The sequence below is a fragment of the Lithobates pipiens genome, unplaced genomic scaffold (genome assembly GCF_037356315.1).
Source record: "Lithobates pipiens isolate NorthernLeopardFrog02 unplaced genomic scaffold, aLitPip1_a1.2 Scaffold_56, whole genome shotgun sequence".
In the NCBI taxonomy this organism is placed as follows: domain Eukaryota; kingdom Metazoa; phylum Chordata; class Amphibia; order Anura; family Ranidae; genus Lithobates; species Lithobates pipiens.
Genome location: NW_027507878.1, coordinates 4427765 through 4451878, shown reverse-complemented (window position 1 = coordinate 4451878; position 24114 = coordinate 4427765). Strand labels below are relative to the sequence as shown.

At 45.2% G+C, this 24114-nt stretch overlaps 3 protein-coding genes across 5 annotated transcripts in view; all 3 read right to left on the bottom strand.

The window, feature by feature from the left end:
- Positions 1 to 24114, bottom strand: part of LOC143958051 (uncharacterized) — a 78641-nt gene that overhangs the window by 6947 nt on the left and 47580 nt on the right. For all 3 annotated transcript variants that reach the window (XM_077467505.1, XM_077467504.1, XM_077467506.1), the window contains one exon: positions 282 to 553. In XM_077467505.1, coding sequence (XP_077323631.1) covers positions 282 to 553 — 272 coding nt within the window. The remainder of the gene's footprint in view (positions 1 to 281; positions 554 to 24114) is intronic.
- On the bottom strand, positions 1191 to 10082 carry LOC143958055 (uncharacterized). Its single transcript, XM_077467509.1, has 9 exons — positions 10060 to 10082; positions 9830 to 9907; positions 8278 to 8763; positions 6742 to 6819; positions 5197 to 5682; positions 4725 to 4802; positions 3178 to 3663; positions 2702 to 2779; positions 1191 to 1455 (listed from the first exon to the last, which is right to left on the bottom strand). Exons 1-9 carry the CDS (start codon positions 10080 to 10082, stop codon positions 1191 to 1193), a joined length of 2058 nt encoding a protein of 685 aa, XP_077323635.1.
- On the bottom strand, positions 10281 to 22343 carry LOC143958053 (uncharacterized). The gene is made up of 8 exons (XM_077467508.1): positions 22252 to 22343; positions 19067 to 19158; positions 17869 to 18074; positions 15732 to 15809; positions 14185 to 14670; positions 13710 to 13787; positions 11246 to 11429; positions 10281 to 10767 (listed from the first exon to the last, which is right to left on the bottom strand). The coding sequence occupies exons 3-8, from the start codon at positions 18039 to 18041 to the stop codon at positions 10297 to 10299; spliced, it is 1470 nt and encodes a 489-aa protein (XP_077323634.1). The 5' UTR covers positions 18042 to 18074; positions 19067 to 19158; positions 22252 to 22343; the 3' UTR covers positions 10281 to 10296.

Genomic DNA, 24114 nt, shown 5'->3' with positions numbered 1-24114 from the left:
CTATAATCTTGGAATCTTTAAAAAAATACAGATTTTTACATTCTGTACCTGGTTTTATTGAGGCTGGCAACCCTGATGGGGCCCCTTAGTGGCATGGGGCCCTCGGGCAGTGCCCGAATGGTCAGTCCGCCTCTGGGTGTCTATAAGACATGTAGATGAACTAGTAACATATTTTCCTACTGAAGTGTAATCCTCCATGAAGGCAATGTGACGGCTTCTATTGCCATTTATGTATTCTATATGGTCTAAAAATGTATTTAGAAAGAAAAATGTGTACTTACCTCTTCTCCTCTGGGTCCTCGGTGTCTGTCATCTTTTCATAGAGTTTCACCCTCTGTATTCTATCCCTCATCGCTTTAACCTTCCGTTCATTCTTTTTCTTCCACTCCACTTCTTCCTCCACTTTCCTTTTCTCCTCTTCAGTGAAGGTGTTTGTCTTCTCCTCCATTTGCTCCCCCACCCCCATCTTCTTCCCTTCCATTTCCCCTTCCCTTTCCCCCTTTTCCCATGTCTTCTTCTGCCGGGCTGCTCCCTTCAGTTCCAGGCAGAGAGTCTATAAAGGAAAGGAAAAAAAAACTTGGCTTAATATACAGATTTTAAAGTGGAACTGAATTCAAAACTTTGTCTCTTGGTTGGCCGTTGGGTTTCCTATCAGGTGTGCAGGAGGCGCGCCAACTCTTAATAGGAACCCAACGGCCAACTAAGAGGCCGGGTTCACACTGGAGATTGGCAGCGGCTCACAGCAGGAGTCCGGTACGTCTCTATTCAATGCTTCAGCCAATTTTGGGCTGAATTTGGGCCTGAAATGGACCAAAACACGCAAAGGACTCCTGTGCAGATGGCACTGGAGCCGCTGCGGATGTGTGTGAACCGGCTCCATAGAGAGCCGGGCACAATCTCCTGCTATTGCGAATGGGATGCGGTGAAAGCCACATTCCATTCGCAATAGCGTGAACCCAACGTGAATCAGCATGGTTTAATAATTGTGGATAGAGTAGGGAAGGCTTAACACCCTATCAAGTTGGGTTTTTTTTGTGCAGTCTAGTCCCTGCTAGGGAGATTTCTCTTTACTTCCTGAATTGGAGATGCAACAGGAAGTGAGAAGAAATCTCATTACAGTGAGGAAAATTCCCATTTTAGAGAACATTGGATGATCCACCTTCAACTCTTCTCATGACAAATCTACAAATTTAGGATTGTCTCCAGAACAAATGAAGGTGGAATCTCCGCAGCGGGAATACAGACTGCAATAAAAACTTGGCAGAGGATCTCATTTCAGCTTCCTGGTAGAGGATACTTACTTTTGTGATATTCTTTCTCCCCGATGTTTTGTCGCTGAATAGGTTTTCACTCTGGACTTCTTTCTCCTGTTCGCTGAAATGGTTGCTCCATTCAAAAATATTCTTAAAGCGATGGATTTTCTCCTCCTCCTGCTCCATTGCTCTGGCAGGAATCCTGTAAGAGAAATTGTAATGTGAAATATTTAGTTTTACTGAAAATTTGGGATTAAAGTGAACTAAAAGAAAAGTAGAAACTTTAAATTTTACTAAAATAATGCCCATTAGCTAAAAGGGCGAAAAGCCAGCAGCTGCACATACTGCACCTGTTGACTATTAATAATCGGACAGTTGCCTGTCCTGGAGTCCAGCGATGTCGGCACCGCAGATGATGTTTCCATCAGCTGTCGGGTGCGTGCCGCCTCCATTGTGAGTAAGGGAACCTGGCAGTGTAGTCTTGTGGCTTCACACCGGGAACCCTACTGCACATGCGCGAGGATCCGCTCCCCTCTCCTACTGGCGGGAGCCCGAGCAGTGATTCAAATATCCGCGACTGAGGCTCCCGGAAGTGGGGACAGCATACCTGTGAAAGATATCCTGTCCCCCCCCCCCCCCGAAAGATGTCAAATGTGGCACCGGAGGGGGGAAGGAGTACAATGAGCGGAAGTTACACTTTTGGGTGGAATTCCGCTTTAAGTGCATGTCTAGCCAAAACTTTTCTATGCCTTGAATAGAATAGGTAAGGGTTAGATCCACTATTCAGTTACTTGTCTTTTTTTTTGTTTTTTTGGCTTCTGTGTTCTATTAGGGAGATTTCCTTTTACTTCCCATACTGGCGATCCTACAGGAAATGAGGACAAATCTCTCTAATGTGAGGAGAATTCTCATCTTGGACAGATGTCACCACATTGTCCCCATTGGAAGATTCTCCCTCACCTCTTGCTGTCATGACAACTCTAAAATTCAGGATTCCCCCTTATTTTGTGTCTTAGTGACAATGGTCACCAGGACATGTAGAGGGAAGAATGACCCCAGCAGGGACACAGAGCTATAAATACTTGGCAGAGGGTCTAACACTTTCTGATCCCAACTAAAAATGAGTTTTGCCTTTACATATGCTTTGAAATAGAAGGTTATGTCTAGTGAGAGGGGTCTCCGGAGGATCATCATCTGACTTTGACAGATCTCCATACCGGGATCTCCTCCCAACTTTCTCTTTTCTCTCACAAACTCCACTTATTCTTATTGTTCTCCGCCAACTCTCAGACTCCCGAAGCCGGCGGAGCGCAATGCACATTTGTGAAACACATCGCTGGGCTCTAGTTATCTTCAATGTTTTCTTTAAGTGGCAATAAAGCTGCATTTTAAAGCTCTTCCAAAGAATTCCATTATAAAGAAGAGCACTAAGTGAATTCTGTACTTACCTGTGGCGCATTTCCTCAGGATATGGAGAAGGGACCTTATTGATGATGCTGTGGGCGACCACTTGGTGTTTGATTTCCCTGATGACAATGAAAGAAAAAGGTAGGTGAGATATCCGTTGTACACATAAGAACAAACATTTTCGTTTAGTTGTAAAAAAAAAAAAAAGTCACATGGAAACTTTATAAGAAGTTATATAAAATCTAACTGGAAATTGGAGAGGACTCTGCTTACTGGTCAGTCCTATGGATCTCCATAATTCCAGTTCTCTAGTTTGAGTAATATGAAAGTCAGAAGGAACATGAAAAGCCCCCAGTGATTTCTATACCTGGGGGTGTCCTATAAGACACGTAGATGAAGTCACATATTTTACTACTGAAGGTGTAATCCTCGGTGAAGGCACCGTGACTGCTTCAGTTGTCATTGACTTGTTCTATATGTTCTTTAAATAAATTTATATAGAAAAATGCGTACTTACCTCCTCTTCTCTCGGTTGGTGAACTTAAACAAAGTCAGGAAATGTTTCGTCCTCTGAATTGCCAGATCCAGTTCTTGAAGCTCAATTGCCTTTTTCTGGCACATTTCCTCCTGTTTCTCCTCCTCGGGGTCATTGGGGCCAAACACCTTTAGCAACTGCTTTGTCTTCCGAATGACCGGAGTCAGTTCATTCACGTCAGTTGCCTTCCTCTTTACTGGTTGGTCTGTGTAAAACACGTGCCTCACCAGCATCTTCCTCCGCAATCCCTGTTCCAGTCCTTTCTTACAGATTTTTGTCTGTTTTAGCTTCTCCTCTTTCTTAAGCTTCTCCAGAGGACTCATTTCTGGAACAGTTTTGATGCTCTCCATCTTCGTTTCTTGGATGGTTGTCCTCTCTACTCTTGGAACAATGCTCTGTTCCACAATAGCCTCACAAGGCTTCGTTTGGGCTTCTGCCTCTGCCCGTTCTGCTGCTCTGGATGGAATCCTGTAATAGAAATTGTAATGTGAAATATTTTGTTTTTCTAACATTTTGGGATTAAAGTGAACTAAAAACAGAGATTGTATGAGCTTTATATTTTACTAAAATGATGCCCATTAGTTCAAATCTTCCTCTTATTTCCTTAAACCTTCCCCTCTTGAAGTGCATGTCTAGCCTAAACTGTTCTTTGCTTTGCATAGAGTCGGTAAGGGTTAGATCCCCCATCCGCTTATTTCTTACTATCTTTTTATAGTAAAATGCTATTTTCCCTTTTACTTCCCATCTTGGTGGTGCTACAGGAAATGGGAGCAAATCTCCCCAAAGTGAGGAGAATTCTCATCTTGGACAGATGTCACCACATTGTCCCCATTGGAAGATGTTCCTCTCCTCTTGCTGTCATCAAGGATTTGCTTTACTTTGTGTCTCAGTGACAATGGTCACCAGGACATGTAGAGGGAAGAACCCCAGCAGGGACACAGGGAGCTTTAAATACTTGGCAGAGGCTCTAACACTTTCCCACTTTATCCCAAACTAAAAATAACAGAGTTTTGCCTTTACATATACTTTTAAATGGAAGGTTATGTCTAGTGATGAGGTCTCCGGAGCATCATCATCCGAAAAACAAAAACTCTCATCACTAAGGAGTTCATTATAACAGAGGGTGGAAAAAGCTATCCAATCTTCAATATATTATATAGGGCTACACATCCCCCAACCTGAATTTTACAGCTCATTTATAAAATGCGGGCCACTGGTTGATGGTGTTCCCTCCGCTTGTCTCAGCAGAGAGAGATCCATGATTGGAGGAGAGCCGGTCACCTGACAGATCTCCATACCGGGATCTCCTCCCAACTTTCTCTTTTCTCTCACAAACTCCATTTATTCTTTTTGTTCTCCGCCAACTCTCAGACCCCTGAAGCCGGCGGAGCGCAATGCACATTTGTGAAACGCATCGCTGGGCTCTAGTTATCTTCAATGTTTTCTTTAAGTGGCAATAACTCTGCATTTTAAAGCTCTTCCAAAGAATTCCATTATAAAGAAGAGCACTAAGTGAATTCTGTACTTACCTGTGACGCATTTCCTCAGGACACGGAGAAGGAACTTTATTGATTATCTTGTTGGCGACCACTTGGTGTTTGATTTCCCTGATGACAATGAAAGAAAAAGGTAGGTGAGATATCCGTTGTACACATAAGAACAAACATTTTCGTTTAGTTGTAAAAAAAAAGTCACATGGAAACTTTGTAAGAAGTTATATAAAATCTAACTGGAAATTGGAGAGGACTCTGCTTACTGGTCAGTCCTATGGATCTCCATAACTCCAGTTCTCTAGTTTGAGTAATATGAAAGTCAGAAGGAACATGAAAAGCCCCCCAGTGATTTCTATACCTGGGGGTGTCCTATAAGACACGTAGATGAAGTCACATATTTTACTACTGAAGGTGTAATCCTCGGTGAAGGCACCGTGACTGCTTCAGTTGTCATTGACTTGTTCTATATGTTCTTTAAATAAATGTATATAGAAAAATGCGTACTTACCTCCTCTTCTCTCTGTTTGTAATGTTAAACAGGGTCAGGAAATGTTTCGTCCTCTGAATTGCCAGATCCAGTTCTTGAAGTTCAGTTGCCTTTTTCTGGCACATTTCCTCCTGTTTCTCCTCCTCGGGGTCATTGGGGCCAAACACCTTTAGCAACTGTTTTGTCTTCCGAATTACCGGAGTCAGTTCATTCACGTCAGTTGCCTTCCTCTTTACTGGTTGGTCTGTGTAAAACACGTGCCTCACCAGCATCTTCCTCCGCAATCCCTGTTCCAGTCCTTTCTTACAGATTTTTGTCTGTTTTAGCTTCTCCTCTTTCTTAAGTTTCTCCAGAGGACTCATTTCTGGAACAGATTTGATGCTCTCCATCTTCTTTTCTTGGATGGTTGTCCTCTCTTCTCTTGGAACAATGCTCTGTTCCACAATAGCCTCACAAGGCTTCGTTTGGGCTTCTGCCTCTGCCCGTTCTGCTGCTCTGGATGGAATCCTGTAATAGAAATTGTAATGTGAAATATTTAGTTTTTCTAACAATTTGGGATTAAAGTGAACTAAAACAGAGATTGTATGAGCTTCATATTTTACTAAAATGATGCCCATTAGTTCAAATCTTCCTCTTATTTCCTTAAACCTTCCCCTCTTGAAGTGCATGTCTAGCCTAAACTGTTCTTTGCTTTGCATAGAGTCGGTAAGGGTTAGATCCCCCATCCACTTATTTCTTACTATCTTTTTATAGTAAAATGCTATTTTCCCTTTTATTTCCCATCTTGGTGATGCTACAGGAAATGGGAGCAAATCTCCCCAAAGTGAGGAGAATTCTCATCTTGGACAGATGTCACCACATTGTCCCCATTGGAAGATGTTCCTCACCTCTTGCTGTCATCAAGGATTTGCTTTACTTTGTGTCTCAGTGACGATGGTCACCAAGACATGTAGAGGGAAGAACCCCAGCAGGGACACAGAAAGCTTTAAATACTTGGCAGGGGTTCTAACACTTTCCCACTCTATCCCAAACTAAAAATAACAGAGTTTTGCCTTTACATATAGATTTAAATGGAAGGTTATGTCTAGTGATGAGGTCTCCGGAGCATCATCATCCGAAAAACAAAAACTCTCATCACTAAGGAGTTCATTATAACAGAGGGTGGAAAATGCTATCCAATCTTCAATATATTATATAGGGCTACACATCCCCCAACCTGAATTTTACAGCTCATTTATAAAATGCGGGCCACTGGTTGATGGTGTTCCCTCCGCTTGTCTCAGCAGAGAGAGATCCATGATTGGAGGAGAGCCGGTCACCTGACTTTGACAGATCTCCATACCGGGATCTCCTCCCAACTTTCTCTTTTTTCCTCCGTTTATTCTTATTGTTCTCCGCCAACTATCAGACTCCCGAAGGCGGCGGAGCGCAATGCACATTTGTGAAACGCATCGCTGGGCTCTAGTTATCTTCAATGTTTTCTTTAAGTGGCAATAAAGCTGCATTTTAAATCTCTTCCAAAGAATTCTATTATAAAGAAGAGCACTAAGTGAATTCTGTACTTACCTGTGGCGCATTTCCTCAGGACACGGAGAAGGGACTTTGTTGATGATCTTGTTGGCGACCACTTGGTGTTTGATTTCCCTGATGACAATGAAAGAAAAAGGTAGGTGAGATATCCGTTGTACACATAAGAACAAACGTTTTTGCTTAGTTGTAAAAAAAAAAAAAAAAAAAAAAAGTCACATGGAAACTTGATGTAGCGCCGGCTCCTGAAGAGCATGCACTATATGTTTTTAAATTTAAAGTTACACCTGAACTGCAGTTTGGTTTGGGTATAATTGGTCCAAATTTTGACCTCAGCATCAGTCTAACTGGACTATAGGATGTTCAGCCTGGCCATAGGGGGCGCTGTCTCTTCTGGCAAGCATGGAACCACAGTCTAGTTGGGTGCTTTAAGGTTACTATCTCTCGGAGCCAGCCCAGTGGGAGGTTCACTCTTGCTGTGCTTTCTGGGAGAGGGTACTTAAGATGTGGAGGTCACGTGGTTCGGGGTTCCTGTCCAGAAGTATGTTCTGACTCCGTGGTTCTGGTCCTCCTGACCAGCCCACAGGAAGGCTATGGCCTGGGGTGCGGATCCACCCGACTTTATGTCTTGGGGCTGGCTAGCCCGAGGCAAGGAAACCTAAGAAAGGATTCTGAGGTGGTCCGGTGCCGTCTCCGGTTGTGGAGAGACCCAGCAACTTCCTAGCTATCCAGGGGAGGAGTCTTTAGAAGAAGGCCACGCAAGGGTTGGCTTCTTAGCAAGAGCCTGGTGGGGCTCAAGTACCTAAGTGAATCCAATCTCCTAAGTATAGCCAAAGCGGCTGAAATTTCCAGGTATCACACGAGTGTTCTACAAGTCCTAGTTTCCTACATGTTCTACAACAAAGTCTGTGGCAGAGACTTATTCCTGATTTAAGCACCTTGTTGGCTGCTAGGCCTTGTGAGAGACGGACTGTCCAACCTGAGTGACCATCCAGCTGTGAATGGCTATTCTCTGGATTTAGTCAAAGTAAGCAAGTTCTTTATTATTGACTTTGACACTAAGAGGACCTGAACTTTCTTGCTAACCCTCTGATCCTATACTGAGAGACTGTTTGTTGTCTACGTTTTTACAAATAAAAATCCCTTTAAGCGGATCGGTTGTCAGTCTCTAAAGTTTCTGGCCATCTACCACGGGAAACCCCGAGACACAGATCGAGGTGAAGAAGGTAACGGTAAGCCCAATAAAACCAGCCGCTCCTTTGGGGGTTAGTGCTAAATTTATAAGAAGTTATATAAAATCTAACTGTAAATTGGAGAGGACTCTGCTTACTGGTCAGTCCTATGGATCTCCATAACTCCAGTTCTCTAGTTTGAGTAATATGAAAGTCAGAAGGAACATGAAAAGCCCCCCAGTGATTTCTATACCTGGGGGTGTCCTATAAGACAAGTAGATGAAGTTACATATTTTACTACTGAAGGTGTAATCCTCGGTGAAGGCACCGTGACTGCTTCAGTTGTCATTGACTTGTTCTATATGTTCTTTAAATAAATGTATATAGAAAAATGCGTACTTACCTCCTCTTCTCTCTGTTTGTGAAGTTAAACAGGGTCAGGAAATGTTTCGTCCTCTGAATTGCCAGATCCAGTTCTTGAAGTTCAGTTGCCTTTTTCTGGCACATTTCCTCCTGTTTCTCCTCCTCGGGGTCATTGGGGCCAAACACCTTTAGCAACTGTTTTGTCTTCCGAATGACCGGAGTCAGTTCATTCACGTCAGTTGCCTTCCTCTTTACTGGTTGGTCTGTGTAAAACACGTGCCTCACCAGCATCTTCCTCCGCAATCCCTGTTCCAGTCCTTTCTTACAGGTTTTTGTCTGTTTTAGCTTCTCCTCTTTCTTAAGTTTCTCCAGAGGACTCATTTCTGGAACAGATTTGATGCTCTCCATCTTCTTTTCTTGGATGGTTGTCCTCTCTACTCTTGGAACAATGCTCTGTTCCACAATAGCCTCACAAGGCTTCGTTTGGGCTTCTGCCTCTGCCCGTTCTGCTGCTCTGGATGGAATCCTGTAATAGAAATTGTAATGTGAAATATTTAGTTTTTCTAACATTTTGGGATTAAAGTGAACTAAAACAGAGATTGTATGAGCTTCATATTTTACTAAAATGATGCCAATTAGTTCAAATCTTCCTCTTATTTCCTTAAACCTTCCCCTCTTGAAGTGCATGTCTAGCCTAAACTGTTCTTTGCTTTGCATAGAGTCGGTAAGGGTTAGATCCCCCATCCGCTTATTTCTTACTATCTTTTTATAGTAAAATGCTATTTTCCCTTTTACTTCCCATCTTGGTGATGCTACAGGAAATGGGAGCAAATCTCCCCAAAGTGAGGAGAATTCTCATCTTGGACAGATGTCACCACATTGTCCCCATTGGAAGATGTTCCTCGCCTCTTGCTGTCATCAAGGATTTGCTTTACTTTGTGTCTCAGTGACGATGGTCACCAAGACATGTAGAGGGAAGAACCCCAGCAGGGACACAGGGAGCTTTAAATACTTGGCAGGGGTTCTAACACTTTCCCACTCTATCCCAAACTAAAAATAACAGAGTTTTGCCTTTACATATACATTTAAATGGAAGGTTATGTCTAATGATGAGGTCTCCGGAGCATCATCATCCGAAAAACAAAAACTCTCATCACTAAGGAGTTCATTATAACAGAGGATGGAAAATGCTATCCAATCTTCAATATATTATATAGGGCTACACATCCCCCAACCTGAATTTTACAGCTCATTTATAAAATGCGGGCCACTGGTTGATGGTGTTCCCTCCGCTTGTCTCAGCAGAGAGAGATCCATGATTGGAGGAGAGCCGGTCATCTGACTTTGACAGATCTCCATACCGGGATCTCCTCCCAACTTTCTCTTTTCTCTCACAAACTCCATTTATTCTTTTTGTTCTCCGCCAACTCTCAGACCCCCGAAGCCGGCGGAGCGCAATGCACATTTGTGAAACGCATTGCTGGGCTCTAGTTATCTTCAATGTTTTCTTTAAGTGGCAATAAAGCTGCATTTTAAATCTCTTCCAAAGAATTCCATTATAAAGAAGAGCACTAAGTGAATTCTGTACTTACCTGTGGCGCATTTCCTCAGGACACGGAGAAGGAACTTTGTTGACGATCTTGTGGACAACCACTTGGTGTTTGATTTCCCTGATGACAAAGAAAGACAAAGGTAGGTGAGATATCCGTTGTACACATAAGAACAAACATTTTCGTTTAGTTGTAAAAAAAAAAAAGTCACATGGAAACTTTGTAAGAAGTTATATAAAATCTAACTGGAAATTGGAGAGGACTCTGCTTACTGGTCAGTCCTATGGATCTCCATAACTCCAGTTCTCTAGTTTGAGTAATATGAAAGTCAGAAGGAACATGAAAAGCCCCCCAGTGATTTCTATACCTGGGGGTGTCCTATAAGACACGTAGATGAAGTCACATATTTTACTACTGAAGGTGTAATCCTCGGTGAAGGCACCGTGACTGCTTCAGTTGTCATTGACTTGTTCTATATGTTCTTTAAATGTATATAGAAAAATGCGTACTTACCTCCTCTTCTCTCGGCTGGTGAATTTAAACAAAGTCAGGAAATGTTTCGTCCTGTGAATTGCCAGATCCAGTTCTTGAAGCTCAGTTGCCTTTTTCTGGCACATTTCCTCCTGTTTCTCCTCCTCGGGGTCATTGGGGCCAAACACCTTTAGCAACTGCTTTGTCTTCCGAATGACCGGAGTCAGTTCGTTCACGTCAGTTGCCTTCCTCTTTACTGGTTGGTCTGTGTAAAACACGTGCCTCACCAGCATCTTCCTCCGCAATCCCTGTTCCAGTCCTTTCTTACAGATTCTTGTCTGTTTTCGTTTCTCTTCTTTCTGTGTCTCCAGAGGACTCATTTCTGGAACAGATTGGATGCTCTCCATCTTCTTTTCTTGGATGGTTGTCCTCTCTACTCTTGGAACAATGCTCTGTTCCACGATAGCCTCACAAGGCTTCGTTTCTTGGTTGGTATCCACAACTGAGATCTATTAAAAAAAAAAGAAAAAAAAGTTAATCTTTACTGTACAAATATTAAAATGGAACTAAATTCCAAACTTTGTCTCTTTGGTTGGCCGTTAAATGTCCTATCAGGTGTGCAGGGGACATGCCAGCTCCTAATAAGGAACCCAACGGACAACTGAAAGAGAGTAAGAAAGGCTTAAACCCCTATCAAGTTTTTTTTTATGAAGTCTAGTCCCTGCTAGGTAGATTTCCCTTTACTTCCTGGATTGCAGATGCAATAGGAAGTGAGAAGAAATCTCCCTACAGTGAGGGGAAGTCCCATCTTAGACTGTAGTTCCCAGAACATTGGGTGATCCACCTTAGCACACGTTCTCGTCATAACTCTAAAATTTAGGATTGTCACCAGAATAAATAAAAGGGGAATCTCCCCAGCGGGGACACAGACCGCAATAAAAACTTGGCAGAGGATCTAATTTAAGCTTCCTGTTAGAGGATACTTACTTTTGTGGTCTCGCTGCTCGAAGATGTTTTGACCACACGGAATGATTTTAGAAAGCGTCTGAATAGGCTTTCTTTCTGGACTTCTTTCTTCTCTTCTCTTGGAGCATTGCTCCATTCTAAGACATTCTCATAACGCTTCAACTGGGCTCCTGCCTCTTCCGGTCCTGTTGCTCTGGAAGGAATCCTGTAATAGAAATTGTAATGTGAAATATTTTGTTTTGAAAACATTTTGGGATTAAAGTGAGCTAAAACAGAGATTGTATGAGCTTTATATTTTACTAAAATGATGCCCATTAGTTCAAATCTTCCTCTTATTTCCTTAAACCTTCCCCTCTTGAAGTGCATGTCTAGCCTAAACTGTTGTTTGCTTTGCACAGTGGCATTGCTAAGCAGGTGCGGGGGGTGCGGGGCGCACCCGGGTAACACCCGCCAGAGGGGTGACACCCGTGGGTAGTGGCACCGCCAACACCGGCTGTCGCACTGTGTACTGTGCCCGGCACGCCATGACTGTTTCCCTCAGTGGAGCACAACTAAGCCGCCTCCCCCTCCTCTCTGTTTACATACACAGAGGAGGAGCCGAGCTCGAGGGACACACACCGCTGTGTGTATGATTACTGCTGGTCTGAGGTAATGGGGGGTGTCTGCACAGAGGGGGTTCTGTACTGGGGGGGTCTGCACTGGGGGGGTCTGCACAGAGGGGGGTCTGCACTGGGGGTGTCTCTACTGGGGTGGGATCTGCACTGGGGGGGTGTCTGCACGGGGTCTGCACAGAGGGGGGTCTGCACTAGGGGTGGGTGTCTGCACTGGGGGGTGTCTGCACGGGGTCTGCACAGAGAGGGGTCTGCACTGGGGGCGGGTGTCTGCACTGGGAGTGGGTGTCTGCACTGAGGGGTCTGCACTGGGGGGATGTCTGCATGGGTGTCTGCATGGAGGGGGGTGTCTGCACTGGGGGTGGGTGTCTGCACTGGGGGGGTGTCTGCATGGGTGTTTGCATGGAGGGGGGTGTCTGCACTGGGGGGGGTGTCTGCACGGGGGTCTGCATAGAGGGGGTGTCTGCACTGGGGGGGTCTGCATGGAGGGGGTGTCTGCACTTGGGTCTGCATGGAGGGGGGTGTCTGTACTAAGGGGGGTCTGCACTGGGGGGTGTCTGTACTGCTGGGGTTCTGCACTGAGGGGGGGGTCTGTAACTGAGTGGGGTCTGTACTGAGTGGGGTGTCTGTATTGTTGGGGGGTCTACACTAGGGGGTCTGCACTGAGGGGGGTGTCTGCACTGTTGGTCTGCAGTGAGGGGGGGTGGCTGTACTGAGGTGGGGTGTCTGTGCCGATGGGGGGTCTGCAGCGAGGTGGGGATGTCTGTACTGATAGAGGGGTCTGCACTGAAGGGGTGTCTGTACTGAGGGGGAAGGTTTATACTGAGGGAGGGCGGTCTGTATTCAGGGAGGGGGATCTATACTGCGGGAGAAGGGTCTGTAGTTAATGGAGGGGGGGTCTGTACTCAGGGGGGACCAAAGGGTGGTGGGGGATGACACCATTTTTTTTCGCACCGGGTGACACCAACCCTAATGACGCTACTGGCTTTGCATAGAGTCGGTAAGGGTTAGATCCCCCATCCGCTTATTTCTTGCTATCTGTGTATAGTAAAATGCTCTTTTCCTTTTATTTCCCATCTTGGTGATGCTACAGGAAATGGGAGCAAATCTCCCCAAAGTGAGGAGAATTCTCATCTTGGACAGATGTCACCACATTGTCCCCATTGGAAGATGTTCCTCACCTCTTGCTGTCATCACAACTTTAAAATTTAGGATTTGCTTTACTTTGTGTCTCAGTGACGATGGTCACCAGGACATGTAGAGGGAAGAACCCCAGCAGGAACACAGGAAGCTTTAAATACTCGGCAGATGCTCTAACACTTTCCCACTTTATCCCAAACTAAAAATAACAGAGTTTTGCCTTTACATATACTTTTAAATGGAAGGTTATGTCTAGTGATGAGGTCTCCGGAGCATCATCATCCGAAAAACAAAAACTCTCATCACTAAGGAGTTCATTATAACAGAGGGTGGAAAATGCTATCCAATCTTCAATATATTATATAGGGCTACACATCCCCCAACCTGAATTTTACAGCTCATTTATAAAATGCAGGCCACTGGTTGATGGTGTTCCCTCCGCTTGTCTCAGCAGAGAGAGATCCATGATTGGAGGAGAGCCGGTCATCTGACTTTGACAGATCTCCATACCGGGATCTCCTCCCAACTTTCTCTTTTTTCCTCCGTTTATTCTTATTGTTCTCCGCCAACTATCAGACTCCCGAAGCCGGCGGAGCGCAATGCACATTTGTGAAACGCATCGCTGGGCTCTAGTTATCTTCAATGTTTTCTTTAAGTGGCAATAAAGATGCATTTTAAATCTCTTCCAAAGAATTCCATTATAAAGAAGAGCACTAAGTGAATTCTGTACTTACCTGTGGCGCATTTCCTCAGGACACGGAGAAGGAACTTTATTGATTATCTTGTTGGCGACCACTTGGTGTTTGATTTCCCTGATGACAATGAAAGAAAAAGGTAGGTGAGATATCCGTTGTACACATAAGAACAAACATTTTCGTTTAGTTGTAAAAAAAAAAAAAGTCACATGGAAACTTTATAAGAAGTTATATAAAATCTAACTGGAAATTGGAGAGGACTCTGCTTACTGGTCAGTCCTATGGATCTCCATAATTCCAGTTCTCTAGTTTGAGTAATATGAAAGTCAGAAGGAACATGAAAAGCCCCCAGTGATTTCTATACCTGGGGGTGTCCTATAAGACACGTAGATGAAGTCACATATTTTACTACTGAAGGTGTAATCCTCGGTGAAGGCACCGTGACTGCTTCAGTTGTCATTGACTTGTTCTATATGTTCTTTAAATAAATTTATATAGAAAAATGCGTACTTACCTCCTCTTCTCTCGGTTGGTGAACTTAAACAAAGTCAGGAAATGTTTCGTCCTCTGAATTGCCAGATCCAGTTCTTGAAGCTCAATTGCCTTTTTCTGGCACATTTCCTCCTGTTTCTCCTCCTCGGGGTCATTGGGGCCAAACACCTTTAGCAACTGCTTTGTCTTCCGAATGACCGGAGTCAGTTCATTCACGTCAGTTGCCTTCCTCTTTACTGGTTGGTCTGTGTAAAACACGTGCCTCACCAGCATCTTCCTCCGCAATCCCTGTTCCAGTCCTTTCTTACAGGTTTTTGTCTGTTTTAGCTTCTCCTCTTTCTTAAGCTTCTCCAGAGGACTCATTTCTGGAACAGTTTTGATGCTCTCCATCTTCTTTTCTTGGATGGTTGTCCTCTCTTCTCTTGGAACAATGCTCTGTTCCACAATAGCCTCACAAGGCTTCGTTTGGGCTTCTGCCTCTGCCCGTTCTGCTGCTCTGGATGGAATCCTGTAATAGAAATTGTAATGTGAAATATTTAGTTTTTCTAACATTTTGGGATTAAAGTGAACTAAAACAGAGATTGTATGAGCTTCATATTTTACTAAAATGATGCCAATTAGTTCAAATCTTCCTCTTATTTCCTTAAACCTTCCCCTCTTGAAGTGCATGTCTAGCCTAAACTGTTCTTTGCTTTGCATAGAGTCGGTAAGGGTTAGATCCCCCATCCGCTTATTTCTTACTATCTTTTTATAGTAAAATGCTATTTTCCCTTTTACTTCCCATCTTGGTGATGCTACAGGAAATGGGAGCAAATCTCCCCAAAGTGAGGAGAATTCTCATCTTGGACAAATGTCACTACATTGTCCCCATTGGAAGATGTTCCTCGCCTCTTGCTGTCATCAAGGATTTGCTTTACTTTGTGTCTCAGTGACGATGGTCACCAGGACATGTAGAGGGAAGAACCCCAGCAGGGACACAGGGAGCTTTAAATACTTGGCAGGGGTTCTAACACTTTCCCACTCTATCCCAAACTAAAAATAACAGAGTTTTGCCTTTACATATACATTTAAATGGAAGGTTATGTCTAGTGATGAGGTCTCCAGAGCATCATCATCCGAAAAACAAAAACTCTCATCACTAAGGAGTTCATTATAACAGAGGGTGGAAAATGCTATCCAATCTTCAATATATTATATAGGGCTACACATCCCCCAACCTGAATTTTACAGCTCATTTATAAAATGCGGGCCACTGGTTGATGGTGTTCCCTCCGCTTGTCTCAGCAGAGAGATCCATGATTGGAGGAGAGCCGGTCACCTGACAGATCTCCATACCGGGATCTCCTCCCAACTTTCTCTTTTCTCTCACAAACTCCATTTATTCTTTTTGTTCTCCGCCAACTCTCAGACCCCCGAAGCCGGCGGAGCGCAATGCACATTTGTAAAGCACATCGCTGGGCTCTAGTTATCTTCAATGCTCTTCTTTTTCAGTGGCAATAACTCTGCATTTTATATCTCTTCCAAAGAATTCCATTATAAAGAAGAGCACTAAGTGAATTCTGTACTTACCTTTGGCGCATTTCCTCAGGACACGGAGAAGGAACTTTGTTGACGATCTTGTGGACAACCACTTGGTGCTTTAGTTCCCTGATGACAAAGAAAGACAAAGGTAGGTGAGATATCGGTTGTACACATATATATAGATAAATATAAAAACGGCAGTTCTACACAGAAGAATTTAACGGCTTCCAAACATTTTCGCTTAGTAGAGGAACTTGTATAAAGCGTCACATAAAAGTTATATAAAGTGGATATTGGAGGGGACTCTGCTTACTGATCAGTCCTATGGATCTCCATAATTCCAGATCTTTAGTTTGAGTAATATGAAAGTCAGAGGGACATGAAAAGCCCCCCTCAGTGATTTCTGTCCTCTATATCTGGGGGTCATGTAGCTCAAAGGTTCCCATCCCTGTCCTCAAGTACCCCCAACAGGTCATGTTTTGGGAATTTCTCTTAGATAAAATAGCTGTCCAAAATACCAAGCCATTGACTCCCAATTTAAAGCACCCGTGCAAGATAATGGAAAACCTGCAAACATGGCCTGTTGGGGGTACTTGAGGACATGGTTGAGAACCACTAATGTAGACGAACAAGTTACATATTTTCAGGGCTTTTTTTTAAGCTGGAACTCATTTCCACCACCTGTGGCTCAGGCTCTCTGCTCACCACTATTACTTGAAAACACAAAAGTCCAGCTTCTATGCTTACAAGTGACAGCTTGTTTCCCAACAGCTCTCACAGATCAGATCTCCTGAGGGGCTCCCACTAAGTGGGATGGAGACAAGGGAGATATAGGGGCCCGGGATGCAGTACAAATGCCAATATCACCACTGGATGAGCTCCCGGCAAGTGAGAGGCAGAGCCAACTACCGTATGTGGGGAGGTAATAGAGCCCACTGGGTGTTCCAGCTTAATACAGCAACAAAAATAAGACACGTGGAAGATGGTGGAGCTTTTAAGGAGATGGGGAAAAGATGGGTCAGTCGAGGGGGGTTGCATGCAGAGGTAAGAGCTAAAGAGGGCTGAAAGTGAGATGTGTATGGGGGAGGCAGAGGTAAGCAGCTGTGGAAGAAGGCTGAAACCTGCACTCTGTGTGTAGCACACCCCTAAACTCTGTATGCAGTGCACCCCTGAACTCTGCACTATTTACGTAACACACCCCGAACTCTGCAGTCTGTGTGTAACACCCTCCCCAACTCTGCAGTCTGTGTGTAACCCCCTCCCCAACTCTGCAGTCTGTGTGTAACACCCTCTCCAACTCTGCAGTCTGTGTGTAACCCCCTCCCCAACTCTGCAGTCTGTGTGTAACCCCCTCCCCAACTCTGCAGTCTGTGTGTAACCCCCTCCCCAACTCTGCAGTCTGTGTGTAACACCCTCCCCAACTCTGCAGTCTGTGTGTAACCCCCTCCCCAACTCTGCAGTCTGTGTGTAACCCCCTCCCCAACTCTTCACTCTGTACATAATGCACATCTGGTATTTAAGGTGGAGTTCTACCCAAAAAATGGAACCTCCGCTTTTTGGAACCCTCCGCCCTTCGGTGTCACATTTGCCACCGTTCAGGAGGGGTGGGGGGGGGGGAGCAGATACCTGTCTAATAACAGCATTTGCTCCCACTTCCTGGCATAGATCACCGCGGAATTCGTGGTGACCTACGCCCTTTCCGGTGCCTACTCTGTGCTTCCCCACTGTCTTCTGGGAGACAGAAGACAGCAGGGACCAGCGAGGACGGCTCGCGCATGCGCAGTAGGGAACCAGGAAGTGAAGCCGCACGGCTTCACTCCCTGATCCCCTTACTGAGGATGGTGGCGGCAGCAGCCGAGAGCTGACGGACAGATCGGCTTCTGGTGCCGACATGGCGGGCTCCCTGGGACAGGTAAGGGTCCATATATTAAAAGTCAGCAGCTCCAGTATTTGTAGCTGTTGGCTTTTAATATTTATTTATTTTTTCGGGGGGGTTATTCAATAAAACTGCATGGTGCAAAATCTGGTACAGCTCTGAATAAGAACCAATCAGCTTCCAGGTTTTATCGTCAAAGCTTGACTGAACAAGCTGAAGTTAGAAGCTGATTGGCTACCATGCAGAGCTGCACTAATTTCCCCCTCTATGTTCTTAAAATATATTTATATAGAAAAAACGTGTACTTACCTCCTCTCCGCTGTTTCTTTGGTATTAAATACCTGCAGCCAAATTTTTCTCCTTTGAGATCTCAGATGTTGTTCTTCCCGCTCAACTGCCTCTTTCCACTTCTTTTCTCCCTCGTTCTCCCGTCTCCCTCCCCCCAGTGCCCGCCTTACCACAAACGCTTTTAGGTTGTACATTGTCTTTCCTCCGAAAGTGCTGGTTTTTGAAATCTGTAACAAGAACAAAAAAAAAAGATGTTAAGTTGATGTAAAGATTTTATCCGGTTGCTGACCGGCACACATAGATATACTGCTGCAGAATGGCTCTCCTGGGCGAAACCCCTGTACGGGTACGGCTTTTCCTTCAAGTGTGGGGGACCCAAGGCGCGTGGCCGGCGGGCGCGATTGCGTGCACAAGAGCCAGCACAGGGGTTTTGTGTGTGTAAACAAATCCCTGTTCTGTCAGGGGAGTGGTGACATATCGTAAAGCTTTAGCGCTATTATAGCTGCGCTTTGACGCCACTATTCGGGTGGGAGAGGGGCATTTTTTACCCCCCTAGAAGGGGTTAAAAAGGGGGTTAAAGGTGCCTGTGTAACGCAGCTGCCAAAGTGCTTTGCAGGCACTGAGGCAGCGCTGCCCATGAATTCCATTGGGCCGGGCGGTAGAGGAGCGATGTATACACCCCTCCTCCACTGCCCCAAAGATGCCGCTAGCGGGACTCTTTCTAACCTCCTGCAAGCGCACCACCCTGGTGTGAAAGCACTCGGGCTCTCACACTGGGACTACAGGTGAGGCATTTTTGGGCGTTGGGTTTCCTATCAGGTGTGGAGGGGGCATGCCAACTCCTAATAGGAACCCAACGGATACCTGAAGCAGCATTATTAGTTTTGGATAGAGTAGGGAAGGCTGAAACCCCATCAAGTTTTTTTTTTCCAGTCTATTTCCCGCTAGGATAGGGAGATTTCTCCTTACTTCCTGAATTGGAGATGTGACAGGAAGTGAGAAGAAATCTCCCTATAGTGAGGGGGGATTCCCACCTGAGACTGCAGTGCCCAGAACATTGGGTGATCCACCTTCAGCTCTTCTTCTCATGACAAATCTAAAAATGTAGGATTGTCACCAGAACAAATAAAGGGGGCGGGATCTCCCCAGCGAGGAACACGGACTGCAATAAAAACCTGGCAGAGGATCTCATTTCAGCTTCCCGTTAGAGGATACTTACGTTTGTCGCTTCGCTACGCTCAAGTGCTTTAGAAAAGCTTGTGATTCTGTCTTCTGCCGTCTTTTCTTTGCTCGAAAGCTCTGAAATAACTCCTGTAAGAGAAAGTTCAACATTTAATATATTTTGTTTTGATACAATCTTAGAATAAAAGTGAAATAAAACAGAGAATGTCATTTCTCGCTCTTCGCGCTCCTGTTATATTGTCCACACCTTGTGTTATTGTTTAAACGCCGGATTTGTTGGAAGTACCAATAAATATAACCTTATTGATAATCTGCATTTTTATTCCCGTGTGTGATTGTGTAGACAGGACAGGGCCTCAGTATTGGGGGGGAGGGGGTATAATGCTCTTCAGATGGTCCTGGTCCCCCCTGTCATCTCTTCTATCATGTCTGCTATATAAATGTATAATAATAATAGTGTGTGACTGTGGGGGGGGGGGGGGGGGCTGGAATTAGAGCGTAAGCTCCTCTGCTGCAGAGACTGATGTGACTGGCTCAGTGTTCCCTGTACAGCACCATGGTATATGTGAGGGCTGTATAAGTATTTATTAATAATAATAATAATAATAATTATATATGTGAGGGCTATATAAGTATTTAATTATTATTATTTTTATTATTATACACGATTTATATAGCGCCAAGGGTTTACGCAGTGGCACAATTACCGTACAGTACAATACAAAAGGTACAGGAGGGCCCCCCGGCTCGTAGAGCTTACATTCTAAAGGGAGGGGGAGGTGGTACAAAAGGTAATAGCTGCAGAGAATGATTTGATGGGGGGGCTCGGGGACAGTTAGGTGGGGGTTGGGATCGGCTTCCCTGAATAAATGAGCTTTCAGGGATCTCCTAAAGGTGGACAGGGTAGGGGCTGAATAATAATTATTATATATGTGAGAGCTATATAAGCATTTAATAATAATAATAATAATAATAATAATAATTATAATAATAATAAGTTACGCCGAGTAAATAGATACCTAACATGTCACCCTTTATAATTGCACACGCTCGTGGAATGGCGTGTGTGGAAACGTCGCTACACAAAAATTCTCATAGGCGACGCTTTAAATATTTTTACTGGTTACATGTTTTGAGTTACAGAGGAGGTCTAGGGCCAGAATTATCGCTCTCGCTCTAACGTTCGCAGCGATACCTCACATGTGTGGTTTGAACACCGTTTTCATATGTGGGCGAGACTTACGTATGCGTTCGCTTCTGTATGTGAGCACATGGGGACAGGGGCGCTTTACATTTTATTTTTTATTTTTATTGTTTATTTTACTTTATTTATTTTAGTTTGACACTTTTTTTTTCCCCAAAAATAAATGTTTTGATCACTTTTATTCCTATTAGAAGGAATGTAAACATCCCATGTTGTAGGAATATGACAGGACAGGTCCGGGGGGTCAATAAGACCCCACATCTCACCTCTAGGCTGGGAAGCCTGAAATAAAAAAAAACGATTGTGGCTTTGATTGTATTGGTGAGTCGGTAGAAGCACCGGAGGGCGGTAGGAGGGGGGGGGCGTACCGAGTATGGCTGGGTATCACCGAGTATGGCTGGGTATCACCGAGTATGGCTGGGTATCACCGAGTATGGCTGGGTATCACCGAGCATGGCCGGGTATCACCGAGCATGGCCGGGTATCACCGAGTATGGCCGGGTATCACCGAGTATGGCTGGGTATCACCGAGTATGGCCGGGTATCACCGAGTATGGCTGGGTATCACCGAGCATGGCCGGGTATCACCGAGCATGGCCGGGTATCACCGAGTATGGCCGGGTATCACCGAGTATGGCTGGGTATTGCAATTTATGGCAGGGTATTGGCAGAGTATTAGCAGGGTATTGAAGAGCATTGTCAGGGTATTGCAGAGTATTGGCAGGGTATTGCAGAGTATTTTCAGGGTATTGGCAGAGTATTGTCAGGGTATTGCAGAGTATTTTCAGGGTATTGGCAGAGTATTGTCAGGGTATTGGCAGAGTATTGTCAGGGTATTGTCAGGGTATTGTCAGAGTATTGTCAGGGTATTGTCAGAGTATTGTCAGGGTATTGGCAGAGTATTATTACGGTATTGGCAGAGCATTGTCAGGGTATTGAAGAGCATTGTCAGGGTATTGGCAGAGTATTGGCAGGGTATTGCTGAGTAATGGCAGAGTACTGGTCGAGTATTGTCAGGGTATTGCAGAGTATTGGGTATGGTAGAGTATTGTCAGGGTATTGAGGGGTTAATTGTGGGCGGGCAGTGGTGTGAGTACCGCAGATGCAGCCCACAGCGCTGCCGACACAGAGGGGAAGGAGGGAGGTACACGTGATCGCTCTGTCATGTGACGTGACGCGCGGGGCGGGTCCTGTGGAGCGGTGTTCTGTAGCAGGGGGCGGAGTTGTGGGAGGACGTCACGTGACGGCTCCCCGGAGCTCAGCGGCCGCCCTGGAGCCGTCATTCCGCTATGGGGCGGATGTTATGAGGTTCATAATAATAATAATAAGTATTATTATATATGTGAGAATTATAGAAATATTTCATAATAATTATTAAAATATATAAAAATAATAAATATGTGAAGTGGGTGATCTCCTGTATGATGGGGAGGAGTTGTGGAGGATGTGGGCGGAGCGGAGGGGAGGGGACCTCTTACTCACCTGAAGCTGAATTCACAACTGAGCTCTAAGCGCGCGGATTACCGGTTATATACCCTCCTCTCCGCGATGACGTCACCAGAGGCTGTTGCCATGGAGACCGTTTAACTGCCAGAGCAAATTTTTTTTCTGTACGTTTTTCAACGGCCGCAATGGCCCCGCCCACATAGGACTTGGCTCCGCCTCCACACAGAACATGGCCCCGCCCACACATGACATGGGAGACCCTGGAGAATAAAATGGCGGGAATTCGGATTTCTAGGTCATGTGATATTTGCTGAGCGGTTTTATGAATTGGAAACAATTGAGGGAAAAAATAAAAATGAGAGTGAAAATACATTCACATTAATGTCATAAAACATAAAACATCGCCGGCATTTTCTTTGGTAAAATATAAAAGTTGCGCTAAGAGAATATATAAACATTTTTCTATAAACATTTTATTTAATGACAATACAGAAAATAGAATAAAACACCAAATTGTTTTTCTTCTTCTTTCTCCTTTTTTTTTTTTTTTTGTTTCTGATTTCATAATTTACCACATTGGAGGTAAAGGCGGCGCCCTCCGGTGGCGGGATGGTGGTGGTGACGGCGCCCTCCGGTGGCATCGCCGCTCCCTCTAGAGGCAGGACGGCGGTGTAGTGTCACAGTTTGCTGCCTATCACAGGATGGTGCGGAAGTGACGTTGTTGCGTACTGCGCATGCGCGATGCGCTCCAAACACTCGCGCCGTGCGTTCCAACATAGTTTCGGCAATACATTCAGCGAAACCATCACATAATGTTACGGAAGTGACGTTACACACAACACAAACACTGGGCCGTGCGTCACAACACTAATACTTCCCTTGTTACCTAGTAGGTTTTGCATTGCTGGGACTCGTAGTGCCTATCCTGAGCTACATGCTTCAATGTTCAGTGTCCTCATCCCTATCCCCATGCTTCAATGTTCAGTGTCCTCATCCCTATCCCCGAGCTTCAATGTTCAGTGTCCTCATCCCTATCCCCGAGCTTCAATGTTCAGTGTCCTCATCCTTATCCCCGAGCTTCAATGTTCAGTGTCCTCATCCCTATCCCCCTGCTTCAATGTTCAGTGTCCTCATCCTTATCCCCGAGCTTCAATGTTCAGTGTCCTCATCCCTATCCCCCTGCTTCAATGTTCAGTGTCCTCATCCCTATCCCCGAGCTTCAATGTTCAGTGTCCATCCTTATCCCTGTGCTTCAATGTTCAGTGTCCTCATCCCTATCCGCAAGCTTCAATGTTCAGTGTCCTCATCCTTATCCCCATGCTTCGATGTTCAGTGTCCTCATCGAAGCAGGGGGATAAGGATGAGGACACTGAACATTGAAGCTCGCGGATAGGGATGAGGACACTGAACATTGAAGCAGGGGGATAGGGATGAGGACACTGAACATTGAAGCTCAGGGATAAGGATGAGGACACTGAACATTGAAGCACAGGGATAAGGATGAGGACACTGAACATTTAAAGCTTGCGGATAGGGATGAGGACACTGAACATTGAAGCACAGGGATAAGGATGAGGACACTGAACATTGAAGCTTGCGGATAGGGATGAGGACACTGAACATTGAAGCATGGGGATAGGGATGAGGACACTGAACATTGAAGCACGGGGATAAGGATGGACACTGAACATTGAAGCATGGGGATAGGGATGAGGACACTGAACATTGAAGCTCGGGGATAAGGATGAGGACACTGAACATTGAAGCACGGGGATAAGGATGGACACTGAACATTGAAGCATGGGGATAGGGATGAGGACACTGAACATTGAAGCATGTAGCTCAGGATAGGCACTACAAGTCCCAGCAATGCAAAACCTACTAGGTAACAAGGGAAGTATTAGTGTTGTAACGAACGGCCCAGTGTTTGTGTTGTGTGTAACGTCACTTCCGTAACATTATGTGATGGTTTCGCTGAACTGTATTGCCGAAACTATGTTGGAACGCACGGCGCAAGTGTTTGGAACGCATCGCGCATGCGCAGTACGCAACAACGTGGCCGTGTTTGTGTTGTGTTTGTGTTGTGTGTAACATCACTTCCGTAACATTATGTGATGGTTTCGCTGAACTGTATTGCCGAAACTATGTTGGAACGCACGGCGCGAGCGTTTGGAACGCATCGCGCATGCGCAGTACGCAACAACGTCACTTCCGCACCATCCTGTGATAGGCAGCAAACTGTGACACTACAGCGGATTCGCCTCAGCGACAACTACTTCCGGTGTAAGAGAGGCTTCCGGTCATGCGCGGCATGGAAGTGCTGGCTTCGTGAGTGCGGGCGGAAATGACGGCGGCGGCGAGGGGGAGGAGGCATGGTGTGCTGGCGGAAGTGGCTGCGAGACCAGGAAGTAGCCGGTGAGGCGGCGGAGCATGGA

Coding starts and splice junctions, on each gene's coding strand:
- LOC143958055 (XM_077467509.1), bottom strand. CDS start 10,082: ATGGAGATCCATAGGACTGACCA. Junction 6,820..8,277: donor ACAAACAGAGAGAAGAGGAG/GTAAGTACGCAT, acceptor CATTGTCATCAG/GGAAATCAAACACCAAGTGG. Junction 3,664..4,724: donor CCTGAGGAAATGCGTCACAG/GTAAGTACAGAA, acceptor TTTCTATTACAG/GATTCCATCCAGAGCAGCAG.
- LOC143958053 (XM_077467508.1), bottom strand. CDS start 18,041: ATGTACAACCTAAAAGCGTTTGTGGTAAGGCGGGCACTGGGGGGAGGG. Junction 15,810..17,868: donor AAAGAAACAGCGGAGAGGAG/GTAAGTACACGT, acceptor CTTTGTCATCAG/GGAACTAAAGCACCAAGTGG. Junction 11,430..13,709: donor CCTGAGGAAATGCGCCACAG/GTAAGTACAGAA, acceptor TTTCTATTACAG/GATTCCTTCCAGAGCAACAG.